Source organism: Aythya fuligula, chromosome 3 (genome assembly GCF_009819795.1).
Source record: "Aythya fuligula isolate bAytFul2 chromosome 3, bAytFul2.pri, whole genome shotgun sequence".
In the NCBI taxonomy this organism is placed as follows: Eukaryota; Metazoa; Chordata; class Aves; order Anseriformes; family Anatidae; genus Aythya; species Aythya fuligula.
The window spans coordinates 50,147,148-50,165,946 of record NC_045561.1 but is presented as its reverse complement, the minus strand read 5'-3'; the positions used below and the strand labels follow the sequence as shown (position 1 = coordinate 50,165,946).

The 18,799-nt window shown below is 42.7% G+C and overlaps 1 protein-coding gene across 4 annotated transcripts in view; it reads right to left on the bottom strand.

Moving 5' to 3' along the window:
* SASH1 (SAM and SH3 domain containing 1) overlaps positions 1-5,292 on the bottom strand; it is a 549,635-nt gene extending 544,343 nt beyond the window's left edge. For all 4 annotated transcript variants that reach the window (XM_032183554.1, XM_032183556.1, XM_032183558.1 and 1 more), the window contains exon 1: positions 4,867-5,292. In XM_032183554.1, coding sequence (XP_032039445.1) covers positions 4,867-5,277 — 411 coding nt within the window. In that variant the 5' untranslated portion in view covers positions 5,278-5,292. The remainder of the gene's footprint in view (positions 1-4,866) is intronic.
* Between the last annotated feature and the right edge of the window lie 13,507 nt (positions 5,293-18,799).

Genomic DNA, 18,799 nt, shown 5'->3' with positions numbered 1-18,799 from the left:
TCTCAAAACTGAGACATAATGAAACCCAGGAAAATTCACATTCAACATTTCCAGAGGAGAGTGAATACACATTAAAATATTCAGGAAGTATTCAAATGCAAATACAGCAGAGTGCTGTATTATTCATATTCTGCAATATCTTGCCTTAATGCTCTTTTGAGAGAAGACCTTTTCCAGTTTGTTTGTTTTTTTTTCTGAGTTTAATAAATTGTGACTTTGAAACAACTGTCCAATATATGAGGTGCTGTATTTTCTTTAAAAGAAAACAGAGGTATGAAGTTAAAGGCAAATTCAGTGCTTCCTAATATAAAATACCTTTTTACTTCCTGAACATTGCCTGTAGCTTTGCTAATTTATTGCCATGAAAATATTGTTACTACTTAATGCACTAGTACTTTTGTCAATAGGCAGCTTTCCCCAAGGCATATTTGAGAACGCTCTGCTAATCAGGGTTGATGCAGTTATTCCAAAGCAGCCAGGTCTTTAGAAAAAGGTTCATGTTTAATTCCAGTATGGGTGAGTGTTGCCATTTCTTCAAAGCACAATATTTTTAATTCACCGAATTCATTTCTGTAGCTATCTGAAGCACTAACTAAATTATCCAGTCCCACACTCAGTTTGAATCAGTATGTTTCAAAGAGTATTGCTGGCATCTTTACCTCTTTACATATGACTTATGCGAGATATTCCTCATTTTGCGATGGCAAGGATTAAACAAAGATTTAATCAGAAACACAAATCTGTGCTATACCATCAGCATGGAACGTAAAAAAAAACATAGTTGGATGTTTAAGCAGATACTCACTTGGATCTGACTTCTTTCTTTTCTACATCTGCTTGAGCTCTTGAGATTATGACCTCAAATGCAGCTGAATTTTCAGTGTTTGTTTTCCAAGCATGCTGATAATCGTAAACAGCACAGTGAGTGACAATGAGGTCACATACAACATACACATGTCATACTACAGTTTTATTCTCTCTAATAAATATGGAAATCTACATCAGTATAACTTTATTGAGGCTACGCAAATCATCTTAATTGGTGTGGGAGGTTTTAATGCATGTATATTTTCAGTCATTTTTAATGTATTTGCAGTTCTCTGCAGATGAAAAATTGAATAAAGTTCCTCAAGAACAGGTCAGGCCATTTGTTTCAATTAGAAATAGTAATGAAATTCCAGTAAACTATTAAATGTCACTTAATCTGTATTCAAGATAAATAGAATACTTAATTTCTCTTGACATGTTCCGCGACAAGGTACCCTACTCGTCTTTGTATTGACTAAAGTGGAGCTCCTCTGCTTTCCATACCACAGTGACATTTAGTGACATTATTCCTGCTCGAACCGAGCATGGACATAATCTGGTTTGCAGACAGCCCACCAAGGTAAGAAGTGTGTCTGCATGGGGGTGAAGGCTCCACTGCCTTTGTTCTGGCTGGCTCAGGTCAGCACTGAGCTCCCCTTTGTTCATCTGAATGGGAAACTTGGCATTTTGCTCATTTTAGTTTTCTTCTGCCATCGCACCCCCTAAATTCTACATGTCAGAAGAATAGCAATACTATTCCTACATCCGGCATAACAGATTCCCTAACTGAAGACAGAATTACAACCAATTATTAAATAAATATTTAAAAGCAGCTAGATGTTCTGGGCTGACTCAATGAGGTACCACAAGCTCTTCTTTGAAGTGCACTGCAGCCCATCACCTCCACAAGAAGTTCCTCAGATTCAAGGGACTTGTAAGGAGATCTGACACAGCAGGCTTGAAACCGAAACAGAAGACTTGGAGTATTAAGGAAGATTACCGTTGTGGAGAAAAAAACTGGCCTCGGTAGAGTTCTTCTCAGTTACAGTTATATTCCTTGGTTTACATTTGAAAAATATAAAAGATTCAATTTGAGGAAGTGAGGTCTTAGGTTCTAATTCTCCTGGAAATAATCAAGATGGCTTGCGATAATTCTCCATGTCTGAAGTCGCCCACACACATGGCTTGAATTCAAAGCCTGCACGTCTTTAAGAGATTTATATTAAGCTGCATTAAGTAGTTGTTACTCATTTTTTCTGAGTGTGATCAGGCTAAGTTAAACTAAAATTTACCTTGCCAATACATTTCTATCCCTCACACTCTGTGTTTTCCCCCTTCATCCGATAAAACAATGACAACACTGAAAGGAGACAGCAAAAAGATGTTTTTAACATCTCATCATCCACACCTAGTACTCATTTTTGGTGTTTTGACAAGCCTGCAGCTCAGGAAGCTAGCAAAAAGATGTAAACAAGGCAGAGGATCAGCACTTCCAGTTCTCAGGGACATTTTCAAATAAAACTCCAAAACTGTCTGAGAACTACATAACTGAATGCTTTAAGTATTCCTCAGGAAACAAGTAAAATACATATATAAATATACACATACAAATACACATAGGCATGCTCCTCTGTGTAATGCTCCATTCATAGACATTGAAAGTCTACATGAAAAGATGACATTGTTCATGTAAGCCATGGAGTGAAGGAGAAGGCTGGTTAGGAGCTCAGCAGCAGAAATGCAAACAGATGTTCAATAGGTTGGTGTCTAGTGCCCTGCTCCACACCAGCTACATGACCATCTGTAGACAGATGTGTCTTTGGATAAATATATACAAAAACTTGGGATATACCTGAAGCTGATTCTTTAATCTTATGTGCAGAAGAGAACACATCCGGTTTCTTTGGACATGCAGAAGTCTGTACACTGCATATTCTATATAAAAACATATAATACAGGTTGCTGAAATTACAGCCAGTTTTCTAAAGGACCTTTTTCTTCAAAAGAGGCACAATTACAATACAGTTCTTTCCCAAATGAAAGAATACAGTATTTATTTCTCGTGTTCTACACAACATCCAATGAATAATGCACAGTGACGTGATCTTTTGGTATTCCCTTTAAGCCGTTTTTGAGATGGATTGCTACAGTGGGTGGCATTCACAAGAACACATGTTGAGCAACACACATTCAAATCTTGCCAGTTTTATGGTTTCTTACAACACGCTTCAATGTGAAGTGATTCACATTAAGAACATGGAGAAAGTTTTTCTATTACTGTAAAAAAAAATGATGTTATATGCATTTATCATCCAAAATAAACACTGACACCACAAGCTGAAATAAAATACAGAAATAAAGCTTAGTTCCTCTTTCTACCTCAAAATGTTACATTTACATTTAAACCCATTAACGTTGAGTGACACTTTCCATGTAAGATGAGCTTGTCCTGACAGTTAACCCACATTACTATCAGACCCATCAAATTAAAACAAGGTGAGCTAAAGAAGAAATCAATGCCAAAGATTTTAATTTCCGTGATGTCACACGCTGGCATCTTAGGAATGTTATAATTCCTACAAAGAAGGTAGCAAAGAGAGAAGGTAGTGAAGTGAGAATGCAGGGAATTCCTTGGTAAGAAGGAATTGATGACTGTGAATATGCACAAAGCTGAAAGAAAGAAGTGAAACAGCTGTGAAGGTGGGAAATGCACTGCAGCAGCACTGATAAGCAAGAACTTTTATGGAAGTTTGTTTATATAAGACGTGTAATGGTAATTTCAGAACAATGTCGGTCCAATGACATATCACTTTAAAGGGAAAAAGATCTCTCTGAAATGACACAGTAGGTTTTGGAAGATGCTGTACTTAGACTCAATGTATACGTTCAAGGATGTCTTGGCCACCACCCTATCAGATTTGGTACATTGCCTCTGATCCATCTCAGATTGTCTCTTCCTGAAACATCTGTCATCAGTCAGATGTTTCAGGAAGAAGTGAACAAAGAAATGTATCAAACCAGTCAACTGTGCTGTACTGGAGAAGTGACTAGTGGTCCTCTATTAAAAAGAGGAGTCCTGAAACTTATTATCCTCTTAGCCTTATTATGAGCACCTCCACATTGTTAACCAAGCTGAATTTCACCCATTGTTACCACATCCAGGCCCCCTGCTGCTGATGGTAATTCTCAGTTTTAATTCATCACAACCATAACCATTTCTAGAGACCCAGACCTGCAGACTTCCCCATCACCTTACTTCCATGTGTTCTGGAAGTTTTTTTCCGAGGCAGAAAGTGCCCACAATTTCAAGGTCAATTGACAACTGCTCAGGTTTCCTGAAAAAACATTATCGAAAATATGGGCAACCTGGGTCATCAAACAACTTTCCGAAGCATTTCATTCTCAGCTCTGAAGCAAACATGCATTTTAATACCTTATTTTCTTTCACAAGTCACTTTCTCCTCCATGGCACTGCCCGTTTAATTCTATAGCTGTATTCATCGTGCATATCTTATTTGCAGCAGGAAATCTACAGAAAACTTCAGACAAAACAATTTCTACCTTCTGGACCACATTAACCTTATGCTTTAACCTTTCCAGAAGATAAGAATTAGGTGAATGTCGGGGGTTTATCAAACTGGAATACACTTTTCTGAGACCCGCACTTTTCCGGCCTTTCAGCAGAACATGTGTCCTGAACACCAACTGACTCGTGCCCGGGGCGGCTGACGCATGGTTTTGACATTCACCGCTCACTTCCATCCCCTAGTAAATAAACGTGGGCAACAGGAGCTGTTCCTCCAGCCACAAGGCTGCTTCCTTCGGGAGCCACTTTGCCAGCAGGACCTGACACTAGCATACTACCTGTAAGGGCTGGTGAGAGCAGCTATCAACCCCCAACACAATGGAAAAGTTGCAGAAGGCAAAATAAATAAATAGAGCAGAAATAAAATAACAAACACTCGAAGCATCTTGTAGGTGGTCCCGTCAATCCCTGCCTTCACACCCAAACCGGACCGGAGCCAAGGACCCGGCCAAAACCCCGAGGAGCTGTCTTACCTTGTTGGAGTAGGGGGGCTTGCTGAGGTTGATGCCGTCGCGGACGAGCTTGTCACGGATCATGATCTTCAGCTTGAGCCGGGGGTAAGCCACCAGCCCCCCCCGGCCGGGGCGGTGCCGGGGGGCCGCCAACCCCGGCCCCGACGGGGGGCGGCCGGTGTCGGGGGGCGCGGGCGGCGGCTCCAGGGTGAAGTAGAGCCCCGCCGCCGTCTCGGCCGCCTCCTTGAGCCGCCGCACGGCTTCGTGGATCCGGCGGCGGTGCTGGGGCACGGCCACGCCGATGGCATCCAGGTCCGGGTCCCCGATCTGCTTGCACACCTCCAGGTCGTCGTAGCCGTTGTCGACGAAGGACTCGGCGTACTGGGGGAGCTGCAGGGTCTTCAGCCACTCGTACACGATGTTGGTGCACATGCTGGCTCCGCGGGGACGGCGACCGCAACTTTCAGCACCGGAGCCAGCCTCCCCCCGGCCGGAGGAAACAGAGACACGGCCAGGAGCCGCGCCGCGACTCGCGGGGCTCGGGAGCAAGGTCACGAAATGAACACTCACAGAGGGTGGGGGAAAAAAAAAAAAAAAAAAAAAAAAAAAAGCAAGCCACGAATCCCTAGAGCAGATCAGCAGCGGGGCATCGGCAGCGCTGCCGAGCGAAGCCCTCCCGCTTCTTCCTCCTCCTCTGCTGCTGCCACCAAGCGCCGCCGCCCGCTGCCACCGGAGAGGGGAGGCTCGGGCGAGAGCGAAGCCAAGTGCGAGGGTGCATCCCCTAAAATCCCCAGCCGCTGCCGCACAACATCCACCCACTTTCTCTGGAAGTAATTCGCCGGCGCTGTCTATTTTTTTCTTTTTTCCCCCCCTCTCTTCCTTCCAGCTTCGGTTTCTGTTCCAGCTCCCGTCTCACCTTCCCGTGCTCTGTCGCATGATCAATCCGCTCCCTGCCTGGGGCCGGTCACGCCGGGCGAGCAGGATCCCCTTCCCTCTCCCAGCACAGCGCCGTGCTTTTTTAAATTATTATTATTTTATTTTTATTTTTACGTCCTTTCCCCTATCCCTGCCGGCAGCGGGTGCACACAGGCGGCTTTCGCTTCCCTTTTAAACGGCTCCTTTCGGATTAGGATGGGGAAAAAAAAAAAAAAAAAGAAAGGGAGGGCTGATAAGGAAGGATCCCGCTCACTTTCCCGAGTTACTTTCCCCGCTGCCCTTCATCCCCGCCCCGGGATGCCGGCATCAGCCCGGCAGCGAGCCCCCCTCCTGCTCCCCCTGCCCCGGGCGGGCAGGCAGCCGGGCGCCGGCCGGGCACAACTTTGATCCCCCTTACCCCCCTTATTCCCTTTATCCCCTTGATCCCCGTTATCCCCTCTTGTCCCGGCGGTGCCGAGCGGGCGGCCGGGCTCCGCGCATCCCCCGGCGGCAGGGCTGGCCCCGGGGCTGCCGAGCCGCCCCCCGCAGGTCGCTGCCGCCTGCCCCGCTGCCTTGGCCGAGCCCCCCACCGGTCCCCGCCAGCGGGACCCCTCTGCGGAGCCCCCTCCCTGCCGGCTCCTCCTTCCCCTACCCCTGGGGGCTTCGGGTGGCTCCTCCGCCTCCTCCCGACGCGGCTTCTCCCCGCTCCTGCTCCTCCTCCTGTGCCGCCAGCCCCTGCCCCGCCGCCCTCACAACTTTGGAGGGGGTCGCGGGCTGACAGGCAGCCGCCGCCGGCCGCCCCCTTTACACGGCTCGGGGCTAGGGCCAGGGGCTGTGGCAGGGGCAGGGGATGGAGCTGGGGCAGGAGCAGGGGCAGGGGGGCTGCCCGCTCTCCACACGCCCTCCCGCCGCCCCGTCCCCCTTGCGGACAGCGGCAGGACGGGCAGCGGGTCCCGGCCAGCTGGGCACCGCGCCCCGAGCGGGGCTGCTCCGGGGGCGAGCCTCGCTCCCCTCAGCCCCGGCCCCGCCGCCCCTCGGCCGGGGGCTGCCTGAGGGCGGCCGCCCTGCTCCGGCCGCACCGCCGGGCTCGCGGCGCCCTCGCCAGGCCGCCGAGGGAAGCGCCGCCACCGCCGGGGCCAGGCGTCGCCCCGGGGGAACCCAAAGGGGCCGGGGGGGGACCCAAAGGGGCCGGGGGGGTCGCCTCGCCTCGGAGGGAGCCGCGGCCGTGGCGCTGCGGGGGGAGCGGGGCAGCGCCTGGAGCCCGCGGCGTCCTGACAGGAGGCTGTGGGCAGGGGGCAGCCCGCATTAGGCTGCGGGGAGCTGCTGAGGGCGCCCCTCGTGCCTCCCCCCTTCCGTAACTCGGTTGGTTGTAGTGGTGACAAGGTGCCTGGGGGACCTCTGTAGCGGGTGGGCTCGGGTTTCTCCTCCGGACTTGGTAGCAATTCACCCCAGGATTGTTTAACACAGCAACATCCTCAGCTAAAGCACTGTACATGTATTATTGCAGGGCGTTTTTTAGAAGTTACATACTTACAAGCGGTTATAATGCAGCCTCTGGGTATGGCTCACACATTCATACACTAAAAGGGGAAAAAGAACAGCACTTTTTCCCCTTTAAAATCTCCTTCCACCCATCTTCTCATCTGGTATCTTATTTTCTTTCCAGGCCACGCAATATTTCAAACCCTCTCCCCAGCCCCGACACGGAGATTGCAGCAGCAATTATCTTCTTTTCACAGGCCTGGTGAACGACTGACAAGGCCGGAGAAATTAGCAAGGAGGTTCCGCGAGCAGAGCTGGAATTGATGGTGTCAGAGATAGATGGGGAAAACTGGCTGGTGCAGCCCCCATTCGTCGGGCTTACTGACAGCACATACAGAATTATATCGGTTTCATCTGTGGATTTCAGAAGGGTCTGGGAGGGCTTTTTAAGGTATTGCAAATATTGTGGTTCAGCTGTGGCTTGGCAAACCATGTGCCTCCCATCTGTAAGAGGGCAGGGTCCTGAGCATCTCTCTGAACCTGTGCATTGCCCCCTCAGGACTGTGGAGTTCAGCCGCAGGTTACAGCGTTATGAAACTGTCTCTGGTTTGGCATTGACATTGATTTCACAAAAAGAGTTCACCTGGTAGCAGATACAGCAGAGTTTTAGGTGACAATTAAATAAAAAATAAATAAATAATAATAATAAAAAGTTATGTCCTCAAAAAAGACCTTAAAAAAAAACAATCAGAGGTCCATGGAGGAAAAGACCCATCCTCTTCACCTGGGAACACACCAGAGCAAGTCTTCATGAAGAGTTGTGTAGAGGTTTGGTGGCTACTGAAAAGGGCATTCCTCGGGGTTGATTGTGGGGCCAGTACTGTACGGTATCTTTGCAGATGCCTTCAGTGGCAAGGTGGGCTGCGTCTTCTGTGAGTTCCCAGATGACCCCAGACTGGGAGGGGTAGGCAATAGCCTGGGGCCCTATATTAAGACTGAAGGAGGAAGATCTCCAAGTGGAGGAGCAGGAGATGGAGGTGTGTTTTGAGTGATAACAGCAAAGTCAGCTTGAAAACCTGTTACATGCAAAAATGATTATTAAAAATTATTAAATGTTAAATTTGTTAATTCCTCAGATATTGAACTACAGTTTTGATCCAGCTCATGCCAAAGTGTGTGTTTGCTGATTGTAAGGCTCCACTTGTCATTTGTATCTTATATGTAGAGCTATTAAATAAGATAGTAAAACATTAAACAATATTTCTTACAGTATTTGCAGATTAATTTCAGTGGTGGAATAGAGACACTATTTCAGCTTATATTTAGCTTTTAGCTTATCTCTGCAGAGTACACTATTTATGCTCACATTATATACAGATACTAATTAAGATGTTAATATATCACAAGGTGGGGGAAGCTTTCCCTGAATACACGGGTTTTCCTGACATACATTGGAAATAGTCTGTGCTTAAACAAAGAGCCAAAGCACAAGCAATTGGTAAATGAAAGGCACACAGGCTAATAGTATGGGTGAGCTAAAACATGTACAGGTAAATCTACCTTCAAGTTCCAGGATAAACAGCAGAAAGGAAGTAGCACCACACATCCTGGCTTTCTTCATTAGGTATTGTACCCAGCTTTTCAGCGTGCAAATACTCTTCCTCTTTTCTAGGCCCTGGAATGGTCTGTGACCTTCCAATGGACCACATGAGAAGGGATGAGCCTCCCAGGGAAAATCTGAAACATGCTGTTCCAGTAGAGATACACAGCAAATATCTTCTTACCTCTATGTTATGTATAAATGTAACCACAGGTATATATGTAATCATGCAGGTGACAAGTGAGAACAGGGCACTCCTCCTTGCTTCTCATACTTTGCCATTCAAATAAAGACCACCACTTTTGGGGCAAAGTTAATCAAGCGACACTGTGACTGGAATTCATTAGAATTGTGTGGGCTGATGATAATTGACACAATGCATCTAACTTCTGTAGTGCTCCATGCGAATTGATCGTCTCCAGCATTTCCAAACTAAATCTCAACTTTGTTTTTCAAATTCAGAATATAATAAAGAGAACACATATTAGAAGCTTCACTGATATACAGGATTGCAATGTTGCAGTCACTATCTACATAAACACATTATGGAGGGAATGTTTGCTACCAAGTTAGTAGAATTTTCCTTGTAAGCAGTTTGGTAGTGAAGGGTAAGGACCAGATTTTTGCTTTTCAGGTTAAGTTTGTAGCAGCTTCCAGCAAAATGGATAGAAGTTATTTCTAACTTGTATTCAGAAGAATCAAGTCCAGATGAGATATGTGGCAGAAAAATACCATTTTTCCCTAGCATTTTTTTTTCCAGCATCTTTTCAGGCGCACTATGAGGGAAAAAAATGAGAGTCCTGGCAGGTTTCACCATGTCAGACTGTATTATTCATGTAATATGACATAAATGCGATACTTATTGCCAAAAAGGATACATCATAGCAATGGCAAGTTTGTTTAGCAAATGTAAAGGATATTTTAACTAAATCAGTTTAGGTAACCTTCAAACAGAGGGCACCCTGTATTCATCCAGGGCACCAGCAAATGAAAAATGTTTCATCCTTGAACTTCTGTTCTGAAGTGTACGCTATTAAAATACATGCTTAGCTAATGGATTACATTGTCAGATAATGGTAGATTTTGCAAAGCTATGGTCACCCATTTTCTATACCGTGAGATGCTGTATATAGTCATTTTGTGTGGAGTGGGATAAATCAGATTGTAGCTGAATGCTAACTTACACCTAGATAAAAATATACTCAGGAATCTTTAGAGGTTGTTTCTGTTTGTTTGTTTCCTACCTTTACCATTACTGACTCATTTTTGACACATTAAGGAAACATGGCAGGCCTTTGCTCTGGATAGCTGAGTACTTAGTGTTTTGAACCACAATGATATATTTGATGTTTGAAACAAAGCTAGACATAAACATAAATATTCTGAAGGATAATCACCTTGTGCATGAATTGGAGGAAGAGTCTGAAAATAATAAAATTCAATTAAGGTATTTGTGACGCTCAGCTAGAAAAGTAAATTCAACTTCACATACAGCATGAGGGTATAGCACATGATTACATAGCTATAAATAATTTATTGAGTGCAAGCTAATACTTCTGTACTTTTGTAAAACACAGAAGCAAATTCCCAAATACTTTTCTAAGGTTTCCACCAGGGCAAAAGGTGAATAATTCACTAAAATGAATGTAACTGCTCATATACAAAGGTAAATATTTGCAGAACTAGGCTATTAGTTAAGGTAAATAGAGCTCTTTATACTTCCTTGTAAAACGTTGCAAATGTGTGACCATACCTAGAATACATTGGCAAAAAGTCCCAAGGAATTTAATGGTGATGAGATAAAGTTTGAAAATACTCTCTTATCTAAAGGTGAATGTGAAGTGAAAAATATATAAATACAAAATTCAGCATCTAAAGGAAGATTATCTCATGTAAACTCTGCAAATAAATAAACTTATGTATAAAGGTTAGAAATTCAGAAATTAGTACACATTATGTCAGCTCTCATGAATTGTACTAACTAATGAATAGTACTGACTTAAGTATTCTGATGACTGAATTTTCCTTATTAAAAAAAAAAAAAAAAAAAAAAAAAAAGGACCACTAACTACTTTAAGTACACTTTCATGGAAGAATGGAAAATTTAGATTGGAAAGGACGCCTGAAGGTCATCCAGTCCCATACCCTGCTGAGAGCAAAGTGAGCTTCAAAGCCAGATCAGGTTGCAGCTGGGTTTGCCCACCTGATTTCTGAAAATCTGCAAGGATGGAGATTCCCCATCTTCTCTGGACAACCTCTTCCAGCTTACTTCCTCTCTTACCAGGACGAGCATTTACCTCCTGTTTAGTGAAAGCAACTGCGCCCTTCGTCTCATGTCCTTCTGCTGGGCACTTCTAAGAAAGGTTTGGCTTTACCTTCTGTATAGATTTCCTGTTATGTTGTCAAAAGCTGAAGACTGGTTTCCTTTGCTTTCTGATCTCTAGGCTAAACAAGCCTTTGCCCTCTCTTCATATGTTGTCAGTAGACAAAAATTTGAAAAGATACTATTTGTGAGGAATTAAGATGTATTTAAGCAAAAGCTCTATCACAGAAAAAAGAAACAGAAAATGAAGACTGACGTAAACATGGCAATATGGAATTTCATATGAAATCTAAATGTAAAAAGAGTATTGTTTACAAAATGAAATGTATCAATTGTTTATATAAACAAAGCAATGCTTTAATTTTAAATGAAACTTCAAATATACAAAAACTTCAAAAACTACAAAAACTTCAAAAACCACCTTCAGTCCCAAATATACTCAGAATATTCATTTTTATAATAATATAATACTTATTGAGTCTATCTAAAGGGGAAAATAAAAGAACCTAGCTGATGAAACATCTCTCTCTCTCTCTCTCTCTTTTTTTTTTTTTTTTTTTTTTAGTCATGAAATTAAATTATTTTGGATTTGAAATCACATTTGAAACAGAGTAGCTACCTTATTTACTGTGGTACTCTTGCTTCCTTTCCCATAAAAATTTACAGGCATTAATTTAAGATCAGGACTATGATAACTAGATCACTTTCTGAAGGTAACAGAGAAGCAAATTTAATAGAAATCGGAATAAATATCTACATCAAGGCTGTTTTTCTCAGACCAAGTTCTGTAACCAGAATTCAGTCTAAACATTTAGCTTCTTTTTCCTCAGTAGCAGAATGAGAAGGTGTAAGAGCTAAACTTCTTCCATAGAGCAGCCCATTCTCTGTTAACCAGAAGACTCTTAAGGTTTTTTGCTTGTTTGTTTGTTTTGTTTTGTATTACACTTCCAATGAAGAGCTAAAACCAGTCTGCACAAGTACTGGCTTCTTGGCTTTTCATGGCAAAAACTCTAAAACCAAAACAAGACAAAACCACTTCATCCCTAGAAATATATTGTGACTGCTGTTTCATTCACTGCTGGTGGACACCTATTTTCACAATGCAATAGTTCCTTCCCTACAATAATTCAGAGTGGGCTTGTCTTTACAGACTTTGAACAGTGACCAGTATTGGCTCTGAGCCAGAAGGCAATGCTGATGTGGTGTGCACACAGGAATTTTACATTTACCCAAAACATTTTACTTCACACTGAAAGGTTTTTAAATAAACTACTTATAGCAGGCAAATGTAAAAAAAATAAAATAAAATAATAATAATCCTATATTATTATTAATAGTAGTGTTCCTGGTACTACTTATGTTGTGGCAATCCCTAGAAATACCAGCTGAACAGTGTGTAGAAAGTTAATTAATATAAACACCCACATAACTTACAGTCTAGCACTTCCACATGACACTGCCTTGGAATTATAATGAACAAAAAGCCGAAAGCTTTGGTTTCTTGGACATTTACTGTGTGCTTCTGTCACCTTTTTTCTACAAATGTCCGCATACTCCCCTTCATCAAGAAGAGCTCCTTTATCAGATGCTTGCACAAACCATGAAACAACAGTCTTTATGCAGCTTTGAAGTTGTTTGTTCTTTTTTCTTTTTCTTTTTTTTTTTTTCCAATGAGAAATTGAATTTAGAGCATACAGCTACTGCCTAATAAAATTGAACTCACTTACAGTCAGCATAGTCATATGTCTTACACAAAGACATTGTAAAAACCTGCAAACATCAGGCAGGCACCACATTTCCAGGACACAAAAGCATTTTGTGGAGAAAAAAAGATGATTTTGTAAAATGGGGAAAAACGTATCCATCATTTCTAACTAGCTTGTGCAGCTTGTCCTAAAAATCGTGGCACTAATCACCAGCTGCAATTACTGTGGGGCAGGAAGCGTCTGTCAGAGACAAGGGAAATGATCAACCCTTCAGAAATTATCCTCTTGGTTCCAGAAGATTCCTCCAATGTCCTAGGACTGCAATGCAATATTTTGACCCCAGGGAAAAACACCCTGCTGGTTTTGTTCAGCTGAGGTTTCCATGTCATCGGGGAGCAGAGTCACCCATTGATTTTACAGAGCTATCAGAGAAGCTGCCAACTGACAGTCAGCTCTTAGTTTCTCCCATGTTTGCATTTACTCTGCCTCTCTTCAGAGGCACGCAGGTGAAACCCCAGATTTGTAATGTATTTAGAGGGAGATAGATAAAAAATGATGAGACTTTTAAAATTTCTCAAAGCCACAGCTCTCTAAGTACATAAACATTAGAAGTGTATTCTTAAACTCCCTTCTCTTATACACACAGCCAGTAATAGACTGGCTATTTTCATTACCCGCTGGCATATGCTCAGTTCCTTTGACCATGTGCTCCTTCTCTGACTGCTCCATTCATCCATCCTTCCTCCATGTCTATTATCCCTACCAATTTCCTGCGGCTCTGTCTGCCTCATGGACTGTGTTTTCCATCATCTCCCATTTCCACAATTCCTCCTCTTTTCCTTCATGCCTTCTGTGCTGAATGGCTTTTTTGTTAACGCTCTTCACTTTCTGTTATTTTCTCCTTTTCTCACCATGTCCAGATCCGATTCCTGCCCCCCTCCAACAGAAATAGTCCAGTTGGAAAATTCCCTTGCTGTGTTTGCCTTGTTCTTATACTGACTTTTTGCTTAGGCTCTTGCTACCTAGACAGTATATCGAATTCATGGGACTTACCTGATTCAGTGTGGCCATTGCTGTGTGTGATCTTACTAAAGGTGAAAGAACAGTCCCAGCTTTCCCTTTTTCTCTCAAGCTCAGCTGCTGTAGATGGCATAAACACACAGAGCTTTCTGAACAGCACTTGAGACGCAGGACATAAAAGCTAGAGCCCTGTGAGGTAGAAATCATCAAAAGTAAAGCAGAGTGTACTTATTCTGTTTCTTGAGACTCATCCAAAGTAAAGTGCTCCCTTGTAGGGAGAAGTCAAAATTGTTATCCAGGTGGCTATTGGGTAAAAACCCTTGGAGCCAAGCAGTGCTGCAGGGTAACAATCATGATTTTTCCTCTTACAGGAAATTTTTCCTCTTCCAGGACACCTTTCCCAGCACATCAGCAGGACCAGTAGGCACCCAGAACACATGAGGAAAAGGAGGAGGGGAGGGAGAAGGAGAAGGAAGGAAAAGAGGAGGAGGAGGAGGAAGGAGGAAAAAGTGGAGGAGGAAGAGGAGATGGGAGAACTGGCTGTGTGAAAGGGTTCAGCATGGCCCTAGTAAATTAGACACTCTGAGGTGGCTAAGGATTTGGCTCCTCGCATTGAACTGTGGGGTCCTGATAGCACTGATTCTGAAGAACCTCCAAAAGGAGATTAGAAAGCTCTCTTTGCAGCAGTTCAAAAGTGAGATGGTAAAAAGTGTTGGATTTATGCAAAAGCTCCTCTCCAAATAATCAATGTTTGAAAGAATCAAACATTTCCCTGAATTCCCCTCAGACACTCCCATTCTGGATGAGTAATGAGAAATTAATCATCCTGTCAGAATAAATGCCGTGAGACCTTTTAGTCATGCTCGCCCCTTCCTCTGTAATAGATTTTTGTCAGTCATCCAACTAGGTATCCCAGAAGGCAGCACTGCATCCCAGCTCACACCTTTTATGTGGCCTCTCTTGCAGCTGGGGCCTGTTTCCAGCCCTGTGGTGTGTCAGGAGTTGATCAGGCATCACAGGAGCCTGGCCCATCACACCTATCTCTGCCAATGGCCGCCCTGCAGCACCTTGCCATCGCTTCCTTATTTTGGGTGGGTCCCAGTCTTCCTGCAGCTGGTACCCTGCATCTTCCTAACAGGCATTTGGGGATGGTGTGTCTGTGGGGTTTTAACTGCTTGGTTGTAAAAACACAAGCCTAGCAGAATATTACAAGATCAGGGAATTAAAAAAACAAATGGTTTCTTGAATTTACACCATGAATATTTCTGATAAAGTGGATCTAACAGTCTAATTAAAAATAAATAGAAGAGAGAGGAAGAAGCAATATGTGCTTACCATCTGAACAATTTTTCTTTGTTAATAAAGAATCATACCAGCTAAAAGAGCCCTGAATTTTTCCAAAGATACAAAATCAGGATGAAGGGTTTTATCTCCAGAGAACACGTCCAATGTTATGTCTCTGATGTATTATATTTTAGTTTCTTTTTCTACAGTATCTGAACAGAATTTTTAAATCTATGCATTTTTGAGTTGTCTTTTCTCTATATCATGCATGCAGTATCCATACACTTATAAACACTTTCACTTGAGTGAATTATCATCCATCTTTCATTAGCAGCTTATTTTGAAGTGAATTTGGGAAGATTCCTGAGAGGTTGCAGAGACACAGGCAGATCTGTCAGTTAACCTCTGCACCTCTGGTGGGAGAAGATGGAAGAAAGAAGACTTTTAAAGCAAACAACTTTCAAATATCAAAAATACCATGTGTGGAGATTGCTGCTGTTAGTTAACCTTGGAAGTGTCGGTAGAGGGATGGAAGAAAAGCTTTCTTCGCTTCCAGTCTTCCATAAGCTTTCATATCACACCTATTTCAGTGGAAAATGCAAAGCAGGAGTGGGCTCTTATGCATTTAAGGGCTGTCTATGTGAGATGATCCAAGCTGTGACACAATTCCAGTGCTGAGACCTATTTCAGAAATGGCCTCACTGACAACACCTTGGCATTTGTCAACATCTTCATTCTTATCATTACCTCAAGTCAGAAGAGGCATTTTTGATTATGGCTCTGCCTTTTAAGCATCAGAAAAAGGCTGTTTCAGCTGGGTGAACCATGGACATTTCTGAGCTCTCGTGTGTCTATATCAAGGTACATTTTTCATCTGTGTCACAACCTCTTACTGAGGTAAGTTTTCAGGATCTATGTGGTTACCTGTGCAGTGGCTCATAAGGTAAGAGTAGGAGTCACACAGACTGACAGACCGGTGTTGCTCACATCAGTGACGATCTCAGTTTGGATGGCTGAGAGACCCGGACATGGAAGCATGCCACGAAGCACACCCATCTTTCCATCTAACTGCAGCCCTTGGGTTTCAGTCCTGCTAATGATCTGAGACAGGTTAAATTGTGTCAGCATGAAGTTCACGACTCTAATTTGGAAGGAAGATCCAAGGCTTGATCTAAATCTAACATTAATAAAATAATGATGAATTAGCTTAATTTGGATTAGTCAAATATTAGGGCAATTCCTGTTTCATTCAGGACCAATTAAATACCCACATGGAAGACTAATATATCTTTATCCCTGACCAGTCTTAGCCTCATAAAATCAACATTGGTTCAGACTGGTCAGATGAAGTGTCAGAATTATTCTTCAGGGATGTGCTGTAATGATTTATTTCCTCTCTTCAGAGAATATAAAAGCTACCTCTTTCTAGTGATGCCAGTCAGTAAATTGAAGAGACAATCTGTAGTTTACCTTTCCATTGGCAGGTATATAAGCTACAACCCCAGATGTCCCCTGTCTCTCTATAATAAAATCCCACCTTTCTTATGGCAGCAAAAATCAAACCAAAAAAGCCTGCATCAATTCCAACACGTGCAAAATGTTCCAAATCCAGTGCAGGGCTCATGGAGTTACAAGATTTTACCAAAACCCCATCTCACCCAAATGGGTTATTTTATTTTGAGAAGAAGGCCTTGTCTTCTATGGATGTTTTTAATCAGAGCTTTTAAATTCCTAAGTTCCCTGTTTGATAGATGTTTTCTACCCTGCACACTGCAATGCTGAACTATGCACTGCATGTCTGCTGTAATAGTAGATCACAGGAAATGACACTTTGTTCAAGTAAAGTGAGAGCAAGATAGATGCCAAAGATCAATTCTTGTGAACTGGGTAAGGAATGCAAAATGGGGGCCCTATCAATGATATGACAGAAAATTATACATCTCTGTGATCTGCCTAGAAATTCAACCTTAACAAACATGACTGTAATTTTTAATGAATAATGAAATTAATTAATATTTCTGATGAAATTTTAAGCGTGCTTTGTACAACACAAGTGCATAAAGCATGGCTAGGTTAGAAGCCTTCACTGAGCTTCTAGAATTGACCAATTTCAAATTCCAGCTTAGTCCTAATTGCAGTGTAAAGCACCAAACACTATTTATAGGTGCCAGGCCAAGGAATTTTGGGGTTTCAGATCTCTGAAGAGTAATGATGGAAGGCCACATGGTCTTCACTTTGCCTCTGCACAAAGTACAAATAGAAAACAGTGTTTGTTTCACTGGAAACCAAAGATGTTTAAGGCTGCTCTTTTAATATTGGCTGATCTGACCTACGCTCTAACATTCTGAGCAGCTCCCTTGAGATGTAACACTGCTAAAACCTTGCAGCAGTTATCAGTGAAACACCTGTTTTTCTAAAGCGCTAATTCCGACTGTTGCTTAAAAACAGATTTATCTGTTCAAATACCATGACTGCTTCTAAGATATATAGATAGATTGAATTTTGGTATCCTATTGCTATATTCATTAGAAAGATATTATTAGATTAGCAACTGTTTCTGCACTGCATTGATTCCTATTTAAATGCCAGAATAAGAACCCAGAGATCCAAAAAAGTTGCAGGAGTGATGCTCTGTGGCCACTTGATCCTGCTCATTGCAGTGGCGGGCTGTGCGGAGCCCAAGGCTTTCCCCCTTTGGCTCCTATCCCTCAGCTCAGGTGTTCAGTACCAGCACAGGGCTTCAGCTGCCTTCCCCCTTTGGCTCTGATCCCTCAGAGCCTTTCCTGGGAAAGCACAGAAATAAGCATTACTGCTCCCCTGCCTTCCCACTAATGCAAACAGCCCGGGAGCCCTCTGAGTAGCAAGGACTTGTCATGCCATCATTCATCAATAGTGAAACAGAAATCTTGATTGCCATTAAAGAACTTTTTTACATTCTTGCGAGGCTGTAACAAGCATTTCAACTGTTCATTTGCGTTAACATTGCAAGATAGGGTGTAACCTGGAGACTAACTAATTAAATGCTCTTTGATTTTGAGTGAAGTGTTTGCTACAGTTTAGACAACAGCGTCTAATTAGCGCTGGATGTTTAATGGAACTAAAGACCCATGAAAAGCAAAAGGTGCTGAAATAAAAAGTCAGTGAGAGAGATGTGAAGATAAATGAGAGCAAAATAAGGAAAGTAAAATAACCCTTTGCTGTATTAGAAATACCATTCCCTCAAAACAAACCTATATTAATTATGAGAAATTGATAAAATCTCACCAACTCAAATGTCCATCTGCCTAAGATAATATAATGGAAAGCTATCCAAAACACATTATGCCAGCAAACAACAGACTAAGGTATTTCTCACCATCTCAGGACATTTCATTTCTTCCAGGCAACAAATTCACCCCAGTATTTTTACAAAGGAATAAAAACTCAGTATGTATTGCTTTGTGCTTTATGATTCACAGCATCTCAGCAGGAAATCGAATGTTTGCCTTAGCAGCACCTTTTTCTGTCAGTAAATGCAGCCAATTTATGGTTTTCCTTGGCTGAGAAAAATGTGTATGCAACTTTCTACCCATATGCAGTTAAGTCCATAAAGTTCAAAAAAAATTTTTTTTCTCAACAGATGAG